General features: G+C 41.8%; 1 protein-coding gene across 1 annotated transcript in view; it reads right to left on the reverse strand.

Annotated features, from left to right (window-relative positions):
* Positions 1 to 19,468, reverse strand: part of CAMKMT (calmodulin-lysine N-methyltransferase) — a 1,482,081-nt gene that overhangs the window by 176,214 nt on the left and 1,286,399 nt on the right. The window contains exons 4-6 of the mRNA XM_085612777.1: positions 8,475 to 8,535; positions 7,441 to 7,495; positions 6,321 to 6,384 (exon numbers count right to left, since the gene is read on the reverse strand). Of these exons, the coding sequence (XP_085468903.1) occupies positions 6,321 to 6,384; positions 7,441 to 7,495; positions 8,475 to 8,535 (180 nt within the window). The remainder of the gene's footprint in view (positions 1 to 6,320; positions 6,385 to 7,440; positions 7,496 to 8,474; positions 8,536 to 19,468) is intronic.

Here is a 19,468-nt window from a genome sequence, read left to right on the forward strand (position 1 = left end):
TGCAAATCAGTCTTGACCCTGTGCCTCATGGGAACAGTCCAGCCCGAACTGCCAAACCAGGTCCTCCCTGGACTGGAAACAAGCATCCTAGGACCGGTTTCGGGGTTTCACCCCTCTTCAGCCAGGATAGCTTGATTCCAGTGGCATGGAGAGCACGAGACTCACGTCACGTTCAACTTTCGCCTTAAACACCATAAGCAGTAAGACAGTTAACTACCTGGATGTCAGGATTGAAATCTTGTAAAACAGTATACATACCAAACTCTTTCGGAAAAAGACTGCTGGTAACAGCATCTTACATGCCTTCAGCAGCCACTCGGTCACTCTGAAATGGAGCATTTCGTTTGGGGAACTGCTGAGGGCTAAACATATCTGCAACACAGAGGAGGTTTTTTGGCACAACAGACCATCATGATCAATAGAGTCACAGAGAGAGGCTACATACAATGGGTCCTCAACAAGGCTACTAACAAATTCAGCAAAGTCACTAGGAGTCAGACATTATTTGACCCTGATATAGTGAAGAAGGAACTAGAATTATCCTGACATACAACAATAATTCCAAAGACATTCAAAGGATTTTGGTCAAACGTTGGGATCCCACTATAGGTTACACCATACAGGAAAGGCCTTGGATCACTTACAGAAGGGGGCGCAGTATCAGAGACATACTTGTCCACAATGACATTACTATGCCTAGAACAGGAAAAGAACGCCGTTTACCAGGTTTCTTAACATGTGGTCTCAGTAAGGTGTGCAGGAATACCTACATGCGAAAAGAGTTCATCACAGCTAGTCACAACATCACCAAGACATTTGACCAATTCCTTAGTTGCAGCTCATACTTTGCTATCTATGTCCTGGAGTGTCCATGAAAGCTCAGATATGTTTGGAGCACTACACAGATGGCCAAAAAGAGGGCACTGGAACATATGAGGGCAATTACCAACACGACCCTCACTACCCTGTAGCATAGCACTTTCAGACCAAGCATTTCTCAGACAGTTCTCTTCTGTCATACTATGCCCTTGAGCAGATATCAAAAACGATTTGAGGTGGAGACAGAGTTTTCAAGCTGGGAAAGTGAGATTCTAAGTACATTATTGACCTTCAAACCAGGAGTCCGGGGGAACTTAACCTTGACGAGGGACTGGGAGTTCACCTGTGGGATGATTAAACATGCACAACCCTACCTCTCAAATGGTCCCCCCCACCACCACCCTTGCCTGAGATCCTCATTTCAGTATGACTTCCATGAAGGTAGGGTTGTTATATATGTTGTATATAACCTAGAATGTCACAATTGTGATTTTAAACTTGGTATTTATTTTTCATTTTTCTGGTTACAGGAGGAAAAGAAGGGACCCACTCTGCTTCAGCGGTGACACAGACACGGCTTCCCTACCTATTTCTTCAGAGAAACGATCAGTTGAAGCACCTTCAGATAAGATATTTTTTAACGTTTTCGTCATTGAGTATCTGGCTGTGTCTTGACTTCTTGGGACTGCACAGTTTTTCCTTTTGGTCAGGCATAAGACCTACAGTCTGACATGAATGCACTTGCACTGTGAGAATCTGGTCTGTCACCCTGCACAGAATCAGGGACACCCCGACACCCCCGTTGCACCAAGTGATCTCTTGGGACATGAGTTGGGATGCCGCCAAGGATCTAATAAGGGGTGAATTGATCTCCCACACTACCACCTTCATGAGAATAGCAAAAGCAAGAAAGGTGGAATTTGAAACTGAAATAACTCGATTAAAACATAAAACAACCTGCTCAGTTTGAACTTATAACAAGTAGCATTGAGGTAGAGGTGAACTAGAAGCTCTATTAACTATTGATGCATCCCATAAATTAGAATAGCAATTATACATATGTGCTTGAAGATAAAAGTGGGACTATCCAACCTTCAATGTATGGTGTTGTTGAGGTATTTGTACAATACTATAGAGTTATTTTTTAAACCTAGCCTGTGGTTCTTCTCAGGACCATTAGTTAAAGGGCATATTGTTCCCTACTATTTCACCAAAAGCAGTGGACAGTCTGGAGGAATAGATCACAACTAACTAGGTTAGGAAAGTAATAAAATCACTCCCAAGTAATAATGCCCTAGGACCAGATGTGTTTTTTAATTATTTCTAGTAACAGTTTAGTAGGCCCTTTAACCAAAATATTTAATTTCTCAATAGAGGTGCAGCAATAATACTGAGCATGATGGAGCCCGTACCCTCACTGACACTATAACCAAATAAAGACCCCAAAAAGTGTCCTTCTTGCAGACACATTGCCCTACTTCATAGCGACGTGAGGATCTTTACTAAAATCCTCATGGCAAGAATCAAAAACCTGTGGCCAATACTGAATTCACCCTACTAGACAGGTTTTATAAGAGACAGGAAAACAGGTGGCAACACCAGCACAAGATTGCTACCTGAAAAGATGTCCAGCTACTGATTCACTTGCTCAGTGGGGAGAAGACATTGAATGAAGTTCAACTGATCTGGGTTTAATCCATCATCATTCTTTAGGTCACTCCGCCACCCCAGTTCAGACACGCCCATATGCAAATCAGTCTGACCCTGTGCCTCATGGGAACAGTCCAGCCCGAACTGCCAAGCCATGTCTTCCCTGGACCGGAAACAAGCATCCTGGGACCGGTTTCTGGCTAATCAGCCGTCATCAGCCAGGCTAGCTTGAATCCAGTGGCAAAGTGAGCAAGGGACCCACGTCTGCGCATACCCTAATAACTTAGGGCGAACAAAGCAAAAACCAAAGGGGATGATGGACGGAGTGATGAACGTTGCAAGCACTCACCCTCAGTCAACTGATCTGGGTGTAATCCATCATTCTTCTTTAGCTCACTCCACCAACCCAGTTCAGACATGGCCATATGCAAATGGGTCTTACCCTGTGCCTCATGGGAACAGTCCAGCCCGAACTGCCAAGCCATGTCTTACCTGGACAGAAAACAAGCATCCTGGGACCGGTTTCTGGCCATCATCAGCCAGGCTAGCTGGAATCCAGTGGCAAAGTGAGCAAGGGATCCATGCCTGGGCATACCCTGCCAACTTACGGCGAACAAAGCAATACCAAAGGGGATGCTGGACGGAGTGTTGAACATTGCAAGCACTCACCCCCAGTCAACTGATCTGGGTTTAATCCATCATCGTTCTTTAGCTCACTCCGCCACCTCAGTTCAGACATGGCCATATGCGAATCAGTCTGACCCTGTGCCTCATGGGAACAGTCCAGCCCGAACTGCCAAGCCATGTCTTCCCTGGACGGGAAACAAGCATCCTGGGACCGGTTTCTGTCTAATCAGCCGTCATCAGCCAGGCTAGCTCGAATCCAGTGGCAAAGTGAGCAAGGGACCCACGTCTGGGCACACCCTGCCAACTTAGGGCGAACAAAGCAAAATCAAAGGGGATGAATTGTTCGCCCTAGGTTGGCAAGGTATGCTCAAACGTGGGTCCCTTCCTCACTTTGCCACTGGAATCAAGCTAGCCTGGCTGATTAGCCAGAAACCGGTCCCAGGATGCTTGTTTCCGGTCAAAGGAAGACATGGTTTGGCAGTTCGGGCTGGACTGTTCCCATGAGGCACAGGGTCAGACTGATTTGCATATGGCCATGTCTGAACTGGGGAGGCGGAGTGAGCTAAAGAATGATGATGGATTAAACCCAGATCAGTTGACTGGGGGTGAGTGCTTGCAATGTTCAACACTCTGTCCATCATCCCCTTTGGTTTTGCTTCATCTTGTATTTTAGTCACTGGGAGATATTGAAGCATGAGTGTTTCGTTGTCAATCACACTTAGGACTTTCCTAGTGTACAGTTCTGTATAATAGTTGGTGAATGCTTTAGTGATACTCTGGGAATAAGCATTCCTGTTGCAGAGACACATTTGTCAAACACCTGGAGACATTGGAAGCTGTGGTGTCAAAGAGGCGGGCTGTCAAAGGTGTTACATCACACTTACATAAAGAAAAATCCAATAGAGGTGGGGGGGTCCCCTTTAAGTTAAGATACAAGTATTAGCACATCTAACTTAGGGTAGGAAAGAGATTACTGGAGTTGATCCAGCTGGATGGTTTCAGAAAATGGGATTTGATCGTTATTTCAACTATATGCCATATAATAAGCAATGAGGTTATCTGATCAGCCTCAAGCAGAATGTGATCTCTGTGCCATTGCAGTTTACATGTACTCCAGCTTATGACAGACCATAATTGATTGCCCAATAGAGTAGAAGTAGGTCTGACATTTTTCACCTTCTTCTCACCAATTTAGTCTAATACGTGGAATCCAAAGTATATGTCTGAATACATAAAAGTGGGGCCTAGATCTACATCCCATTTAAAACAAAAGAGTTTCCTATTAGCGGGAGGTCTCTCCATGAACTATTTTCTTGATCCTTGAACTATCCCTGTCATCCATCAATCATGCATGGTGCTCCAGAGCCTTATCCTACAACTCTCTTTCAGATGTGCTCCTCAAGACATCTTCTGAAGCCTTATCATTAGATTTTTATTCTATTTCAGATGTCTCAAATGACTTTTTTGCTTTGGCTTACGAACCCGGAAGCCCTTTCTGCATTTTTCTACTGGCAAGGTCAAGACCACTTCAGGGACTCTATACATGACTTACATTTTGCCTTGATTTGTGGACACTGGAGTCTCCTGGCATGGCTACGGTGGTTTATTTCTCCGTGTCTCCATCCGTCTGATTCTGGCAAAGCTGGGGATAACAGGCACAGCACTTACAGATGGAATGATCTTAATGGTGCCCAAACTGGAATTATTTCACTTTATTAGTTGGCTTCAGAACAATTTACAGGCTTACACTTTAAGGACTCCGTCCATTTACAGTGGTAGTAGATATTCAATCTTTGCACCTGCACCTTTCTCCACTAGAAGACCTGCCTGCGATCTCCTTAGGGGAGAACCCGCTTTAAGCTGCAGTTATCTGGTTCAGAGTCATCTTTTCAAGTATTTAGCACCTGGCAACAGAAACATATTTTATTTGTGTCGATTTCCCTCTTGCTGAACTTTCACTGCTTGTACTAGATGGATGAAACCAATTATTGTCCACATATAACTACTTCACGAAATGTATTGCATTGGTCCTCTAATTTGCATGTTTAACTCATGAAAGGGTTATGATACATGATCTCAAAGTATGCCTGCCTTCAACATGCCCACCACTTCCCTGATCATACTGCCTGACTCTTCAATGGCTGTAGCACCTGCACACGTTCGGACTGCCTCGCGTGGCTCTAACATCCACAATTGGCTCTTTTCACCAAACTATGACTAACCTTCTAAAATAATTTTTTTAATGTTGCGGGTGCAATCCCTAAACAGGAGAACCATCTTACTGAGCAGTCAGCAATTAGTCGCTAAAGAGAAGTACTCCTAAACAAAATCATATTTCCATTAAATGTTCTGATTTATTGTATTGATTGTGCCATAGTTAGCATTAATTTGCAGGTTCATTGACACTGGTATTTGTACCGTCCTAAAACCAACAAACTTTATTTTAAAGCACAGTGTTTAACAGTTCCGCGTCCTTCTGAATTACATTTAATTAATTATAACTGAGCAGAAAACTAATTAGATCAGGTCATAATAAAGATCAATTTCAATTTGATATGTATACATGTCGCCTTGGGAAAAGTTCATGCAAACATTAATGCAGGGATCACGAAGTGAAAATAGGCAAAAATATATTTTGCAGTTTCTCAATTTCAAAATACACACGTCGACACTTCTTCAGGGTGCAAATTATGTCTAGAGCATAGTTGTTTTCAGTTGTGCATTATACATAATAGAATGTTACAATACCCTTTCCTTTTACTTGCCTAAAGTGACCACATATTAAAAAAAAAAGCAAATGACAATGATAATATTTTAAACATACTTCATAATCCTATGAGAAATAAACTATTTGCTTGTCAAAAATTAGGATATTGGCAAAATCGTTTCAAAACTGTGCCATACTACGTGACACTGCTGTGATTGAAAAACATCTTTTATGAGCAAAGGGACAAGGTTAAATGAGCTGCAGGATAGAGTAGAACATGGCATCTCGAGTTACTGTTCACATAAAACAACGGTTTGCCTTAAGGCCTGCGGTTTCTACTACTACCTACCTGCACTTACCTCTTGCAAGTGGTCAGGTACTTCTGCTGGCCCTACTCCCTGCTTTACTCCGATCTTCCTACCTCACGCTCCTTTTTTTCCTGCAAAACTCATCGCTTCACAATCGAAATAGAAAAAAGCGAGCACAACAAGCTGGTTCGCCATTAGAATAAGGATACTTTTGATGGCCTTTTCATTGCCATCAGTTAACAGAACTTCTTTGACGTCTGCAGAAATAGCAACCTGAAAAAAGAGCACAGCAAACAATGAGCAAATATGCTTGTCTGTGTGGAAGTGAAGACGGGAGTGACAAGCCTTCAGTATCATGCCTCCTCACCTATTTCTCTGTAACAATCTTCAATCTTTTTTCATTTTATGTCTGCATTATTTTAATCATTCAATCAAATCAGTCAATACTTTTATCATTCCATTTGAGGGAGCCTCTATCTTGCTATCATTCTGTTCAGTAATTGCATTGTGACAGCGGATGATGGTATTCTGAGAGGCTTTCATTTGCGGGCCTCTGTTTATCTTGCAGAGCCATCATACGGGGCTGTCACTCTGCCTTTCAGCCTGCTTCTGTCTCACCGCCTGATGCCCTTCATATAACTTTGCATCGCAGGCAGATGGCTTTGTGAGGGTAATTTTTCTGTGAGCTTTGACATGCGCCGCACATTGGGCTGTAACCTCGGCACATTGTACCAGAGCGACAGGTTTGTCAAATGCCAATCAAGGCAACAATATGCTTTTATTTGTGGAGGCATAAAAACTTGTCTAATGCACTGTGCTGCCACATAATATCTCCTGAATACATGACTCAGAACCCGGAGAATGGGGAGCCGCGCTCCTGAATGGCCAATTTAATTCAAAAGAATCTAATTACGGAGAGCCCAGGATCATGTTTGTTGGTGTAATAATGCAGGCAAAACATTAGCAGCTATATCATGGCGCCCCAACTGTGATTCGCCCGGCTACTCCTGTATCTGTGCAAATGGAGAGATAATCTGAGCAAAAAAATGCCTGGGCTTATGGCGATGAAAGACGGTGTACTGTGGCCTGGGATGTCACAACAAGAGATATTGACTAGGCTGTGGAAAATGTTTCTGCTCATTGAGGCAACCATAAAAAAAATCAATATGATCCGAAGGCGAGTCTACCCAGAAGGGCCCGCAAGACTCCGCGGCCTGACCGCGGCTGATGCGCTTGGCGATTCTCTGACCCAGCAGTTGGAGGCAGTGGAAGGTTTTTTTTCTTTTGTTCGGCCTGCTGAATGGGGATGGAAATTAAGAAAAGACCTACCATGAGGCCAGCCAAGCATGTCATGCCACCCCCTAGCTCACACACAGCAAGGCCCCTGTAAAAGAGAAAGAAAACGGTAGAACCCACACAAATCAGACGAAAATGTGCATAGAGACATATATGTTACAGGAACAAATTGCCATCTGCAGGAAGAACGCGCTATCAGGAAGTCGCGCAGACGCTACCAAGCTACCTCATGGCGTTTTGCGTTTTGAAAGTAATTATAAAAAAAAAGAAAAGTCACAAAGCAGGCGAAGCAGCAGGGGTTCGCTCATTAGTGTACGCTGCAACATTACCACCACTGAGCTGAAAAATCCGAGAAGGTTAGCCTCCCCCCCCCCCCCCCTCCTTGTCAATGGTGCTGTCTTTTAGAGCAAAACTAGATACAGTAACGCAAGGTAATTGTTAGAAAGCAGTAACGCTGATAATCCCATATTCGTTATTTCACAAATTATATATATATATATATATATATATACACACACACATACACATATATACATATATCAAATAAATTATTTCATACTAAAGAAACAAAAAAAAAGTCTGAGAAGCATAAAAATAATGATGGATTATAGACCTCAATCAGCACTCTTCACAGATGACCCACAAAACATTTTAGACAAACAGGCGAGCACAGCATAACAGGATTACATGATATGGCGCTGTTTGCCGGGCAGTGCCTTGCGGTGGAGTAGGCAGAAGTGAGCCTGCACACAGAATGCCTTCATTTTGCTTGACCTTCACAATAAGCAGTGATCAATTCAAGCTTCACTTTTGTCTCCCCCTCAAGAAAAATCAAAGAGAAATAAAACGCTTTGAGTGGAAATCAAAAGTCTTTGACGTATAGCAGAAGAGCTTGCTGTGCAATATTAGTACCCACAGGCAATTCAGCACTCTTTGTTGAGAGCAATATGTTTTCTCCTTGAACTATTTGTTATTTAATCTGGGGGGCTTTAATCACAGCAATCGTTACCATGCAGAAACAATGCAACTGATGGACCGGCAAGGATCTTTTATGTGCAGTTCTGTACCTGAACATCTGATTGTGCTTGAGGCAGTAGTAGGCCAGTACCTCTTCGGAAGGCCAAATACCTGCAATACACAAGAATAGAATAGTTATTTATTTAGAAGTCATTATTGCAAGAATTGTTTTTTTATTTATAGAAGTGGAGCAGTCAATGTATCTTCCAATTTTACAGCAAAATTAACCTAGGCTGCCACAGCACTTTCAGGGGCAGCCAAGGGGGATAGAAAATGTATTGAACAATAGCCAGGGCTAAATTTTGTTAACCCTGTAATGCTCAGAAATTGTTGAAATATTTGACCTATTGAACGAGAAAACAATGGAGCGTAAGCCTAACATTTACATCTGAAAAGGTCCTTTTTTCTCAAGGATGACATCACGGAAGTGCAGTTGTTGGCAACATAAACACAGGGCCGATTTTAAACTACACAGGGCACTGTCCGTGCAACTTAAACTGCTTCTATCACACGGATATTTGCACCATCTAAATCCAATTTTTCAAGTTAATTAACCTACAAATAAAATAATGCACATGTGAGAAAGCAATGCTTGCAGTTTTGAGCAAGTGAATTACCTACATGCTAACGAATTCTCCCTATCGTAATATTTTCCTTCCATTTGACCTTTGCACTGATTCCCTGACCACTACATCCTCATCTTCACATGCTGCCCACCATATCCATTCCCAACTTGTGCCTTAACCTGCACGCTCAAAAATGTGATGTTTGCTACAGTTCTTGAATTTACTGCCTGTACTCGGATTTGGCTGACAAGTCAACCCACCTCACTCCATCACTGGCTTATTTATCTGACACTCAAAATGTTCTGAGGAATGGAATGCACATTTCTTTGTTTTGCAGGCAATGGGACTCACATATTGGTTGCTACACATCTACAAGTGCTTGTCTCAAACAGCTGTAATCTGTTGATCTAGCGATTGAGATCACAAAAATCATTCAGCTTCATCATAAATGTATCCTATAAGTTTATAGGATAAGAATGGATACTTTGCTGACCCCTACTATTTGTAGCGGCAGTTAATCAAAATTTGGTATCCACTCGAGGGCCATGGTTGGTTCTCCTTTAAGGATAATTAACCTGTATCCCGAGAGCATCTTGAGGAACCGAGCTAATGATCATCATTGTGGAAGATCAGCAGAAAACTATTATCTCTGTAAGATGCTTAGCTTAAAGCAAAAAAAGGATCTGTTTGACATTACCTTTAAGATGAAAAAGCATTAGATTAAAACTGTGTATCAGGAACTTTGGTAAGGGCGTCATCTACAATAGTAGATTGAATTCTTAAGTACTATTCAATATTTTTTGATGAATTCCTTACCACAATTAACTATAAAATCTTGAGAAATCCTCAATCACTAAGTAACTTGACATCTAGTTCTTAGTCAATAATTTTACTACTTAAGAGTCAATCCAGGACGACTTCCATTTTGTACATAAAACTGAGACGAATGACACATGGTTTATGGCCTGCCTACCTTAAAAAAAACTCTTTATATCTAATATATTTGTTTCCTTCAATAGATTAAATCTCTGAATATTTTTAAGGGTATATACTTGAAAATGGACCAAAACAGCTACAGAAGGCCTTGAATCTGCCCAGTGGTTTATAAAGGATTTTAAGAAATATTATGGTTTACCATAATTGACCAGCTGACCAATGAATCCCTGCAGTTTTTGGGAAGTAAGGTTCAGTGACAAGTGATAAACTTGGATATAGATTCTTTAGTTATTATCTAAAAGATGGCCCAGTCATACTTCTAGAAATATAGTTACAATTTGGACATAGTTTCCACTTGCATGGCTATTAACAAAATATCTTAGCTGCTATGGAAATCTCGTTCTATTCATTTACATCTCACTATCATCAGTTGATTGCGACTTTAAACATACACAAAGGAAGAAAGTAAAATCTAATCACTTGCGATATTTGCAATAAAGCCTTATCATACAAACTTATCATAATTATGAGAAAATTGAATATTAGTTCTAAGAGATATGAGTCCTCGTCAAGTTATAATGCCTCAATTCCGTACCCGGTCCAGTTAGGTCTCAATAATTTAAACCCGAGCTCAAACTTTGGTAGGTTTAGCACACAGCAGGCAGGCTTAACTTAGGAGAAATGTGTAACATTTATAAGTAGCAAACCAGTTAAAAAGTAGAAAACACAATACAATAAAAATCCCACTTCAACTTATACAAATAGAGTAAAATTTAAAGAACAGATAGACACCAAAACAACAAAAATCTGATGTAAGGAACCAGAGATATGATCTTTAGAAGTGTTAAATAATTCTAGAGCTAAAAAGTGCACAGCGCCAAATTCGGTTATCTTGGCACCCCAGACCAGGTTAAAGCCAAAAATGAAGGCCAACCTGACAGAACAAAGGTCAGATACAGGGACCAGGTTCTTCCTGATGGAAAGTTAACTTTCGGACATATTGGTTTTTCTGAAGAAAAGTCCTCGCTGATGGGGCAGACTGCAAGCTTGATCCGAAGAAGGGCTCGTTGTCAGTGGCCGGCTATGGCGTGGCTCCTCTGTGGGAGACTCAGCTCAGGCAGAAAGTTCGAGATTCTCAACGTTGGCGGCAGAAAAACTCCAAGTGGACAAAGTCCTAGATTCAGGCCCAGGGAGGCGCCGGCCAGGGCAGGGTACTGCTCAGAATAGGTTTCAGTGGAGTACTCTTCTTTCGGACTCAGACACTTTTCATGAAGTCGGGATCCTATCAGTGGGGCAAACCAGCAAGTTAGATACGACCGGTAGTTCGATGACAGCAGCTGCGGCTCAATGGCGGTCCGGTGGTAGCCTCTGGTTCTTTTGACGAAAAGTTTAGAAAATGTTTCTAAGTGTCAGGCCTTGCAATTTTGAAGGGGGGAAGAGTACATCACGAGCTAACACCAGAATAGGGTCCAAGACCTCTTGGGCATCACCTGAGGGGTTAGGACTCAATCTTTCAGAAGCTACCAGCAGGGTTGAAGGCAAATCCACTTAGAGCTGGTCTGCTGAGCTCAGCAGAGATGTGGGCTTCCTGCAGCTTTTGTGCTCTTGGAGCTTAACAGTCAGCTAGCCCTTGGAGTCCACTCTTCTGTCCTGAGGGGAGAAGGTCCAGCCCTTGAGATCTCTCTCCATAGGTTCAACTGCAGGTGCAGTCCTTCATCTGTCTTCCACAAGTCCTGAGGTGTTCTGAAGAGGGTACAGAGGGTGCAACCTTTATGCCCAATGCCAGCCTGTGGGTGGGGAAGAGGAAACCCCTTGCCACTTACTAACCAATGAGGTAAAGGTTCCCAAGGGTGCCCCTACCCACTTTTGCAGAACTTTCTGTATGGTTCACTGTAAACTACCCCACAGTGCCCCGCTCTGTCAAAAACTAATATGACAGATTCTTTCTTCCATTTTGCAAAGCTGCATGGGCCCACTCAGAGTTGTGATTAGTATAATGGGCACCCATCCAGTGTGGTCACTCTAAAGCAGTTCTGGGGGTAGCCAATCTCCCACTGGGATAGGTGCCTAGTTGGCTATCAGGACAATGAGGGGGAGTCCTAGATGTGGGTTACATTTGCTTGTGACAGGGTAAGCACCTTTTGAAGTTTAATTAAGTTCGTGGTCACAGCCCAGGTGGGTATCATGTCAAGGGGAAAAACATCTCCCCACACCTAAGCCTTTTGTCCACTGCCTGGGAGCAATAAAGGTCTCACCCCAGGAGAGCCATTAACAGTCAGATGAAACTGAACACTAGCAGAAAGGCACATCTGGCTGCTGTAAGTGCCATTTTCAAAATAGTAATTTAAAATCCGACTTGGCCATTAGATTGGATTTTAAATTACTATTAATTTGAGTCCTCAAATCATTGTTCTTGCTTTTCTAGCTATTCCCAAAAAGGAGTTGTACATTACAGGGTATTATACTGTAACCCAGTGCTTTTCTATGGTAGAGCCACCATTGCCACTGTGAAAAAAAACTTTAGAAAATGTTCACCGTCAGGACATTTAAAACTAAAGAACAAATGTCCTACTTTTTAAATACAAAGCACCCTGTCCTATGGGCATTTAGGACCTTTCCTTGGTGTGGTTTCTAAGTATTAAAAATGAAGGTTTAGTCCTGGCAAAAGGTTAATTTTCCCATGCTGAATTTGTAGTTTTAAAACTGTACCCTCAGGCTGTAGAGGCAGACTTGAAGACATGCTTTGCTTTATCATTTTAGTGGTGGCACAGTAGGTGCTGAAGTCAACTAGTGACATTCAACTTACAGGCAATGAGTTCACCGTGTACCATATAGTAGGGACGTATAGGTAAGTGAAACGTGCCAATTAGAATTTATAACTAACTGAACAACTTTTTAAGGGTCAGTTAAACATACACTGGGGACTGGTTAGTAGTGTGCCAGAGTACAGAGTCCAAAAACCAACAACAGTTCGAAAAAATAAGGGGTGATCATTTAAAAGGAGGCAATTTCTTACAGTAATGTGTACATTTTGATATCCAACTCCGTATGCCTAATGGCCATTCGGTCTAAACTCCCAGCATACTAATTACAAGGAAAGGCCTTACACTCATTAACTCAAAACATCTAGCTCCTCACACATTTTCACTGCAATTTATACAGATGTTTTTTAAATGACAATTAGAAAAGAGGCACACTTCTCATACCCCACTGCCATAAAGATCTACCTCACCACAGCACTTGTCACCTGAGATGCTGTTGTGAGAACAAGTGGATGAGAAGAGGTTTGGCTATGCGAAAGGGATTTTATCTCTTGCATGCTCAACATCTCAAAAAGGGGTATCGAGCAAAGGAGCCCACAGAGGTTTGCAGTGAAGTCAATAACATCTTTACATTCTACTGTTTTTACATCACATAAACAATCTATACTTCTAAGTTTTCATAATTTGAGAGCAAACTAAGCAGAAGAGAAAATATGTTATTGACTGCATTAAAGCAACTTCTTAAGTAACATGGAAACAGCCTATTTACAGCAGCTGAGAGGAGCAAAGCAACAAAAAAATCGGTATTCAGTTGTTGAATGATCAATAATTTTGCAGAGTATATTTGGGGGCAGTAACACTTTTGAACAAGTGAAATGTATTCTACTTAGTACTCTTTCTCTCTCATTTAAATACCCTTTTATACACTAGGTGCCGAAGCCATAATGTGTTGAAACAACTCTTGTCAATTTGATTAATAGGTAAGCCATTTTATCATGTACATTATAATCTAAACACCATAGAATATGTAGGTTTGACCTCCTTAGACACAGCAGCAAACATAATCCTGGCTTTAGAATATTCTCACTATGCCTATACACAAAGAAAAAGCATGCACGAAAACCACTTGATAACATTTCATCAGGGTTTTCATAGGGTTTAAGCTTTACTAGCAACACGTTCTGGAATTCAAACAAGACGCTGTTAGTGACATTAACAAACTGGTTGATACTCAATAACAGGTCTTACTAAGAGATTTAATAAAACTTATTTAATGATAAAAGGCATTAGACCTGTGAGCCTTAGGATGGTCTTCCCCCAGACTTTTTAAATTCACCCTCCTATTTTGCTCTTTTAGTTTTTGTTGGCTTTAGGATTCTGTGCACTTTACCCCTGTTAACCAGTGCTAAAGTGTTTGTGTTCACTCCCTAAAACATGGCAAAATTGGCTTAGACCTGATTGGGATATTTAATTTACTTATTGGACCCCAGTAAAGTGGTATACCATGTCCCCAGGGCATGCAGAATAAATGCTATTAGTGGGCCTGCAGCAGTCATTGTGCCACACCCTTAAGTAGCCCCTTAAAACATGCCCCAGGCCTGCCATTGCAGCCTGATCCAGGTTTAAATTGTCAATTTGACTTGGCAAAATAACCCCCTTGCCAAGCCTTAAACTCCCGTTTTATTGCATATACGTCACCCAAGGTCAGCCCTTGGTTGCCCATAGGGCAGGGTGCATTGTAATTAACAGGTTGCACATGTACTTTCAAATTTTACACGTCCTTGTAGTGAACCACCCCTAAAGTCCTGTTTCAATACTGTGAGGCCTACCCTCCCCCACAGGATAACATTGGGTTGCCTTATTATGTTTATTGCCTGCTAACGTTTGATTGGAAACAGATAAAGATTTCATGTGTGTTGTCTGGGAAACTGTAATCTAAATTCTTCTTTAATGGTAAAGTTGGATTTTAAGTTACAATTTTGAAAATGACACTTTTAGGAAGTTGCAACAACAAGGTGATGGAAGGAATACTTGAATAAATCTCTGCCACTGGCAATCGCTTGAGCCCCATCCAAATCCATCATTTTTCAACCCACCACGTCAGTTAGGACCCAGCCATATTCAAAGCGGTCTTGATCCTGCTCCAATGAGAAAAGTCCAGCCCAATCTGCCAAACCGGGCCCTCCCTGAACCGGAATACAAGCAACCTAGGGCTGGCTTTGCCATGATAAGGGCTCATTAGCCATGTATACCTTGATTCCAGTGGTATAGTGAGCACGGGACCCACGTCTGGGCATACTCGTCACACTTGGTGCATCAACTGCAACAACAACAAGGTGATGGCTGGAATGCTTGATTTAATGACAGCCACTTGCGATCACCCATGCTGCATCCTAATCCATCATTTTTCACCCATCATACCACCTCAGTTTGGACCCAGCCATATGCAAAGCAATCTTGATCCTGCTCCAGTAGGAACAGTCCAGCTCAAATTGCTAAGCCAGGTCCTCCCTGATCTGGAACACTAGCAACCTAGGACCTGTTTCGCCATGATAAGGTTCATCAGCCAGACATAGCTAGATCTCAGTGGTATAATGCACATGTGACCCACAACTGGCAATACCCGTCACACATAGGGCATCAACTGCAACAAGGTGATGGATGGAATGCTTGAATTAATATCAGCCAATGGCAATCACTCAGGTCATACCCCAAGCCATCATTTTTCACCCACCATGCCACCTCTGTGTGGATGAAGCCACATGCAAATCAGTCATGATCCTCAGTCCCATGCATCTAGATGTCCCAAGTTGGGGCTTTTAAGTGCTAAATTTTACCTTAAATTATAGAAATGGTTAACTCTAGTTCTACGAATTAAATGTAGGTAGTTTTGGTGCCAAATAATTTGTTAAAATATACTCTATTTTTCTAAAATGGTGTAGGATTTTTCGTGTGTTGTGGTTTCACTTTATTGCTGTGTGTGTGCTACATAAATACTTTACACATTGTGTCTAAGTTAAGCCTGACTGCTTTTGTGCCAAGCTCCCAAAGGGTTAAGCACAGGATAATTTACTCACTTTGTTTGGTTCATCCTAACAGAAATTATGGCTGTTGCTTGAGTTGGGTTAACACCCCACTCAACCAACAACCCAATTTCTCACAAACGGGAATGTGAAATAACATTAGGAAATAATATTTTGTGTTTTTATGTTAAACCACCCAGGGAGCCCAAGTTCTATAAAGATAACACTGTGTATTCACCTGTACCCTACTGTTCTGGAAAGCAATGATACCAAGGTACAGAATCAACTGATTCTGAGAGTTAAAAAAATATTACAACCAACTAAACTAAAGAAAGGATTGCAGAACCCCAGTCATTAAATGTAAAAAAGCAAACATAAAATATGCAGTCACAAATAATTGAAAATCCACCCATCAGAATAACATGCACTATGGTCAGGTATTGATTAAACTACCCCTTCCCAAAAATAAAATAAAGACAATCTATTACTAACACTCTCTTAGAAGATGGCAAAATTATGAATGCTTTTTCACCACAGCAGCTGCAGGAACATAATGCAAAAATAGCTTATTGATTATTTTTGCATTAGCCCCACATTGTCTAAGCAAGGGAAGATGTATCCTAAAAATGTTATGACTGCTCAATATTGAATAAAGTCTTATATTTAGGTCATGTTTTTTATAATGCACAAGCTGCAGTAATACATTGCTTATAGGTTCAGGGGAACTCCATTGCGATTAAGATGATACACAATAATTTGAACATAAGTGGCATACCAAGTACACAGACAGAAGAAAAAAATGCATGACAAATAACAGGGAAAAGCAAACCGTAGACTGTGCAAGAAAGGGGTGGTGGGGGAATGTAACTCCAGGTTAGAACAGGTGGGTCCTGAGTTTAGACCTGAACAACATCAGCCATGAGATATGAAGTATACAGTCGAGTTGAATATTCCAAAGATGAGGAGTGGCCACAGAAATTCATCTGTGGAGACATTTGTCAGCTCAACATAGGTTTCAATCCTGTAATTTTTTCTGCAAGTAGTTAGGGACAGTACCGTCCATGAATTTTTAAGTTCGGTAGAGTCTTGAATATGATTCTGGCCTGGGCTAGGACTATTGAGGTATGCTGTTACTGGTTCATGTTTTTTTTATGGTAAAAGATGAGCCTCCCTGCAGGTATTTTTGATTCCATTAAAGCCTTCTGATTTGGTAGAATGGTAATCTTTGGTACAAGCAGTGCTTTAAATGGAAAAAGAGAAGTGCCAGTACTCACCAAATTGATTGGGGTGGGTCTTGAGGGTCTGGTAGGGGTGTGGTTGCGAGGCAGGCCTTTAACGATATCAGCATTTTCTATTTTTATGATAAGCGCCCTAGTGCCTTGGGCCAAGTTCGGCTCATGTGCAGGGCATATATGAAGCTTTATACCGTGCGAACTTGGCCCAAGGACATTAAGGTGCTTTACATGAGAATCAGATGTTTTACATGAAAGCATACTTTTTTGTTCTTTTGGCACTGGGAGATTAAGTGATTTGTCTAGAATCACAGGATGTTGAGCTGGCACTGGAAGTTGACCTCCTAATGCCATAAAACAAAAAAAGTATGCTTTCAAGTAGAACTTGTGCTTCTGACGAAAAGCGCTTTAAAGCCCTCGGTGAAGTTTGCGCCATATAAAACTGCAACAATTACCAAATACTTCCTGCACATATGAGCCGAGCTTGGCCAAAGGGCGTTAGGCAATCTGACAGTGCTATGTTGCATCTGCAGCCTTACACTCTAACTGACAGCGCAGCAGTTTCAATGTCGGGAGCTCTAGCTGACATGTCACATCTCATTTCTGTTGCGTTGTTAGAGTGTAAGGCTGAAGTATCAACCTAGCGCTGGAATACGCTAGCCATTGACAGTTAGCGCTGCTCATAGGCACGGTCCATCTGTAAGCTCTGTAGTCAGCGTCACCTGCGCTGGACAACCCATCCCTCAGAGCCTGAGCCCAGCTGCCCCAAGGAGTACCAGTATTCTCCTAGCACAAGTAGAAGTTACGGAACTAAAGGGGACAACATTGAGAAGTGCCGGTACTCAGTTCCGGTGAGTACCAGCCAATTTAAAGCACTGGGTACAAGGAGTTGCACCAGTCCATTCTTGAGCAGACCATGCACCAAGAACAGGGAGTGGTATTGCTTAGTGAGCAAATTTGATGAGGTTTTCACAACTGTTTCCACTTGCATATTTACTCTGAGCAACTAACTAAAGTATAGAATGGAATGGAGACGTTTATTGTAAATGAATATACTGATCTCCATGAATAAATAAGCACTACAGACTTAGATTTCAGAATATAGAAACAGTTTTTTGATTTTTTACACAGTTATTAATGCATATTTAAGATAAAAAAAATAGCAACATGGAAAAAATAACCCGTGGTTAAAATTTAAGTCACAAAACATGAATGTAATAATGGAATGTAATCCTCTCAAACAGCAATAAAATATCTTGACAATTACCCAAAAAGAAGATACACTGATGAAATACAAAAATGCACAAATGTTAATGATGGCCTGGAGTGGTAGTTGACTGAATTCCCAGGTTGAGAAGTAAGGCGAGATAACAGGAGAGATCATCCTGGGCAAAATTATATATACTAGGGGCCTGAGTCACAAAGGTAAGTTACACTTTTGAGTACTTTTACATTTTGTAGTAAGTTTACTACTTTAAGTATTTACAAACTTGATGTGAAAACGTACTACAAAAGTGTAAGGTACATGTCTCCAACCCCCGGGTTAATGCAATTGGCTTATTCATGTGTGGGTAAGTGAAGTCCCTCCCTAAACCCCTTCCTCACCCTCTCTGAACACCACTTACTCCTCCCGAACCCTATCTCCATTATTAGTAAGTCTGTCCCTTTTCCCTACCCACTCCCCTGTGCTCCACCCCAAATCTATACTGACACATGACGAGACTCTACTGTTGAGGCGGATAACTCTGCACATGTACGTGTAGGCAAAGCTTACACTTTGTAGTACATTTTTTATTACTATAAAACATACTACAAAGTGCACTTTGTGATTCAGGCCCGATGTATTTAAGTAACTTGTATGATAATGCCAAAAAGAGAGTGATTGCTTTTGCAGTAAAAGAGCAGGCAGTAAAAGAGCAGCTGCCTTCTGTCATTTAAAACAGAAGGGGGATGGGAGCACACTGCTACCTCCCAGCACAGTTCGCCCCTTTGCATCCTGGTACATGCAGTTCAATTTAAATGCTTACTTGAAATTTTGCAGAGTGTCTCACCAAAGTTGGTGCAGGTTAGTGCTGTTAACCTCTAGACACATGTGTTTCTGGATTTCATTCTTCTTCAGTAGAGATAAAACGAAATTCTTCTGGGGTTTGCTGAGAAAGCTGCCACAATCCTCTCAGGTCTCTGTACCTCTCCCTGGCGCACAGGTGCCTCCCATGAGCTCGTCAGCCCAGTGGCTCAAGGGAGCCTTTTTGAAACAGAAGGGGGATGGGAGCACACTGCTACCTCCCAGCACAGTTCGCCCCTTTTCATCCTGGTACTTGCAGTTCAATTTAAATGCTTACTTGAAATTTTGCATAGTGTCTCACCAAAGTTGGTGCAGGTTAGTGCTGTTAATCTCTAGACACATGTGTTTCTGGATTTCATCCTTCTTCAGTAGAGATAAAACGAAATTCTTCTGGGGTTTGCTGAGAAAGCTGCCACAATCCTCTCAGGTCTATGTACCTCTCCCTGGCGCACAGGCGCCT

The sequence above is a fragment of the Triturus cristatus genome, chromosome 6 (assembly GCF_964204655.1).
Source record: "Triturus cristatus chromosome 6, aTriCri1.1, whole genome shotgun sequence".
In the NCBI taxonomy this organism is placed as follows: Eukaryota; Metazoa; Chordata; class Amphibia; order Caudata; family Salamandridae; genus Triturus; species Triturus cristatus.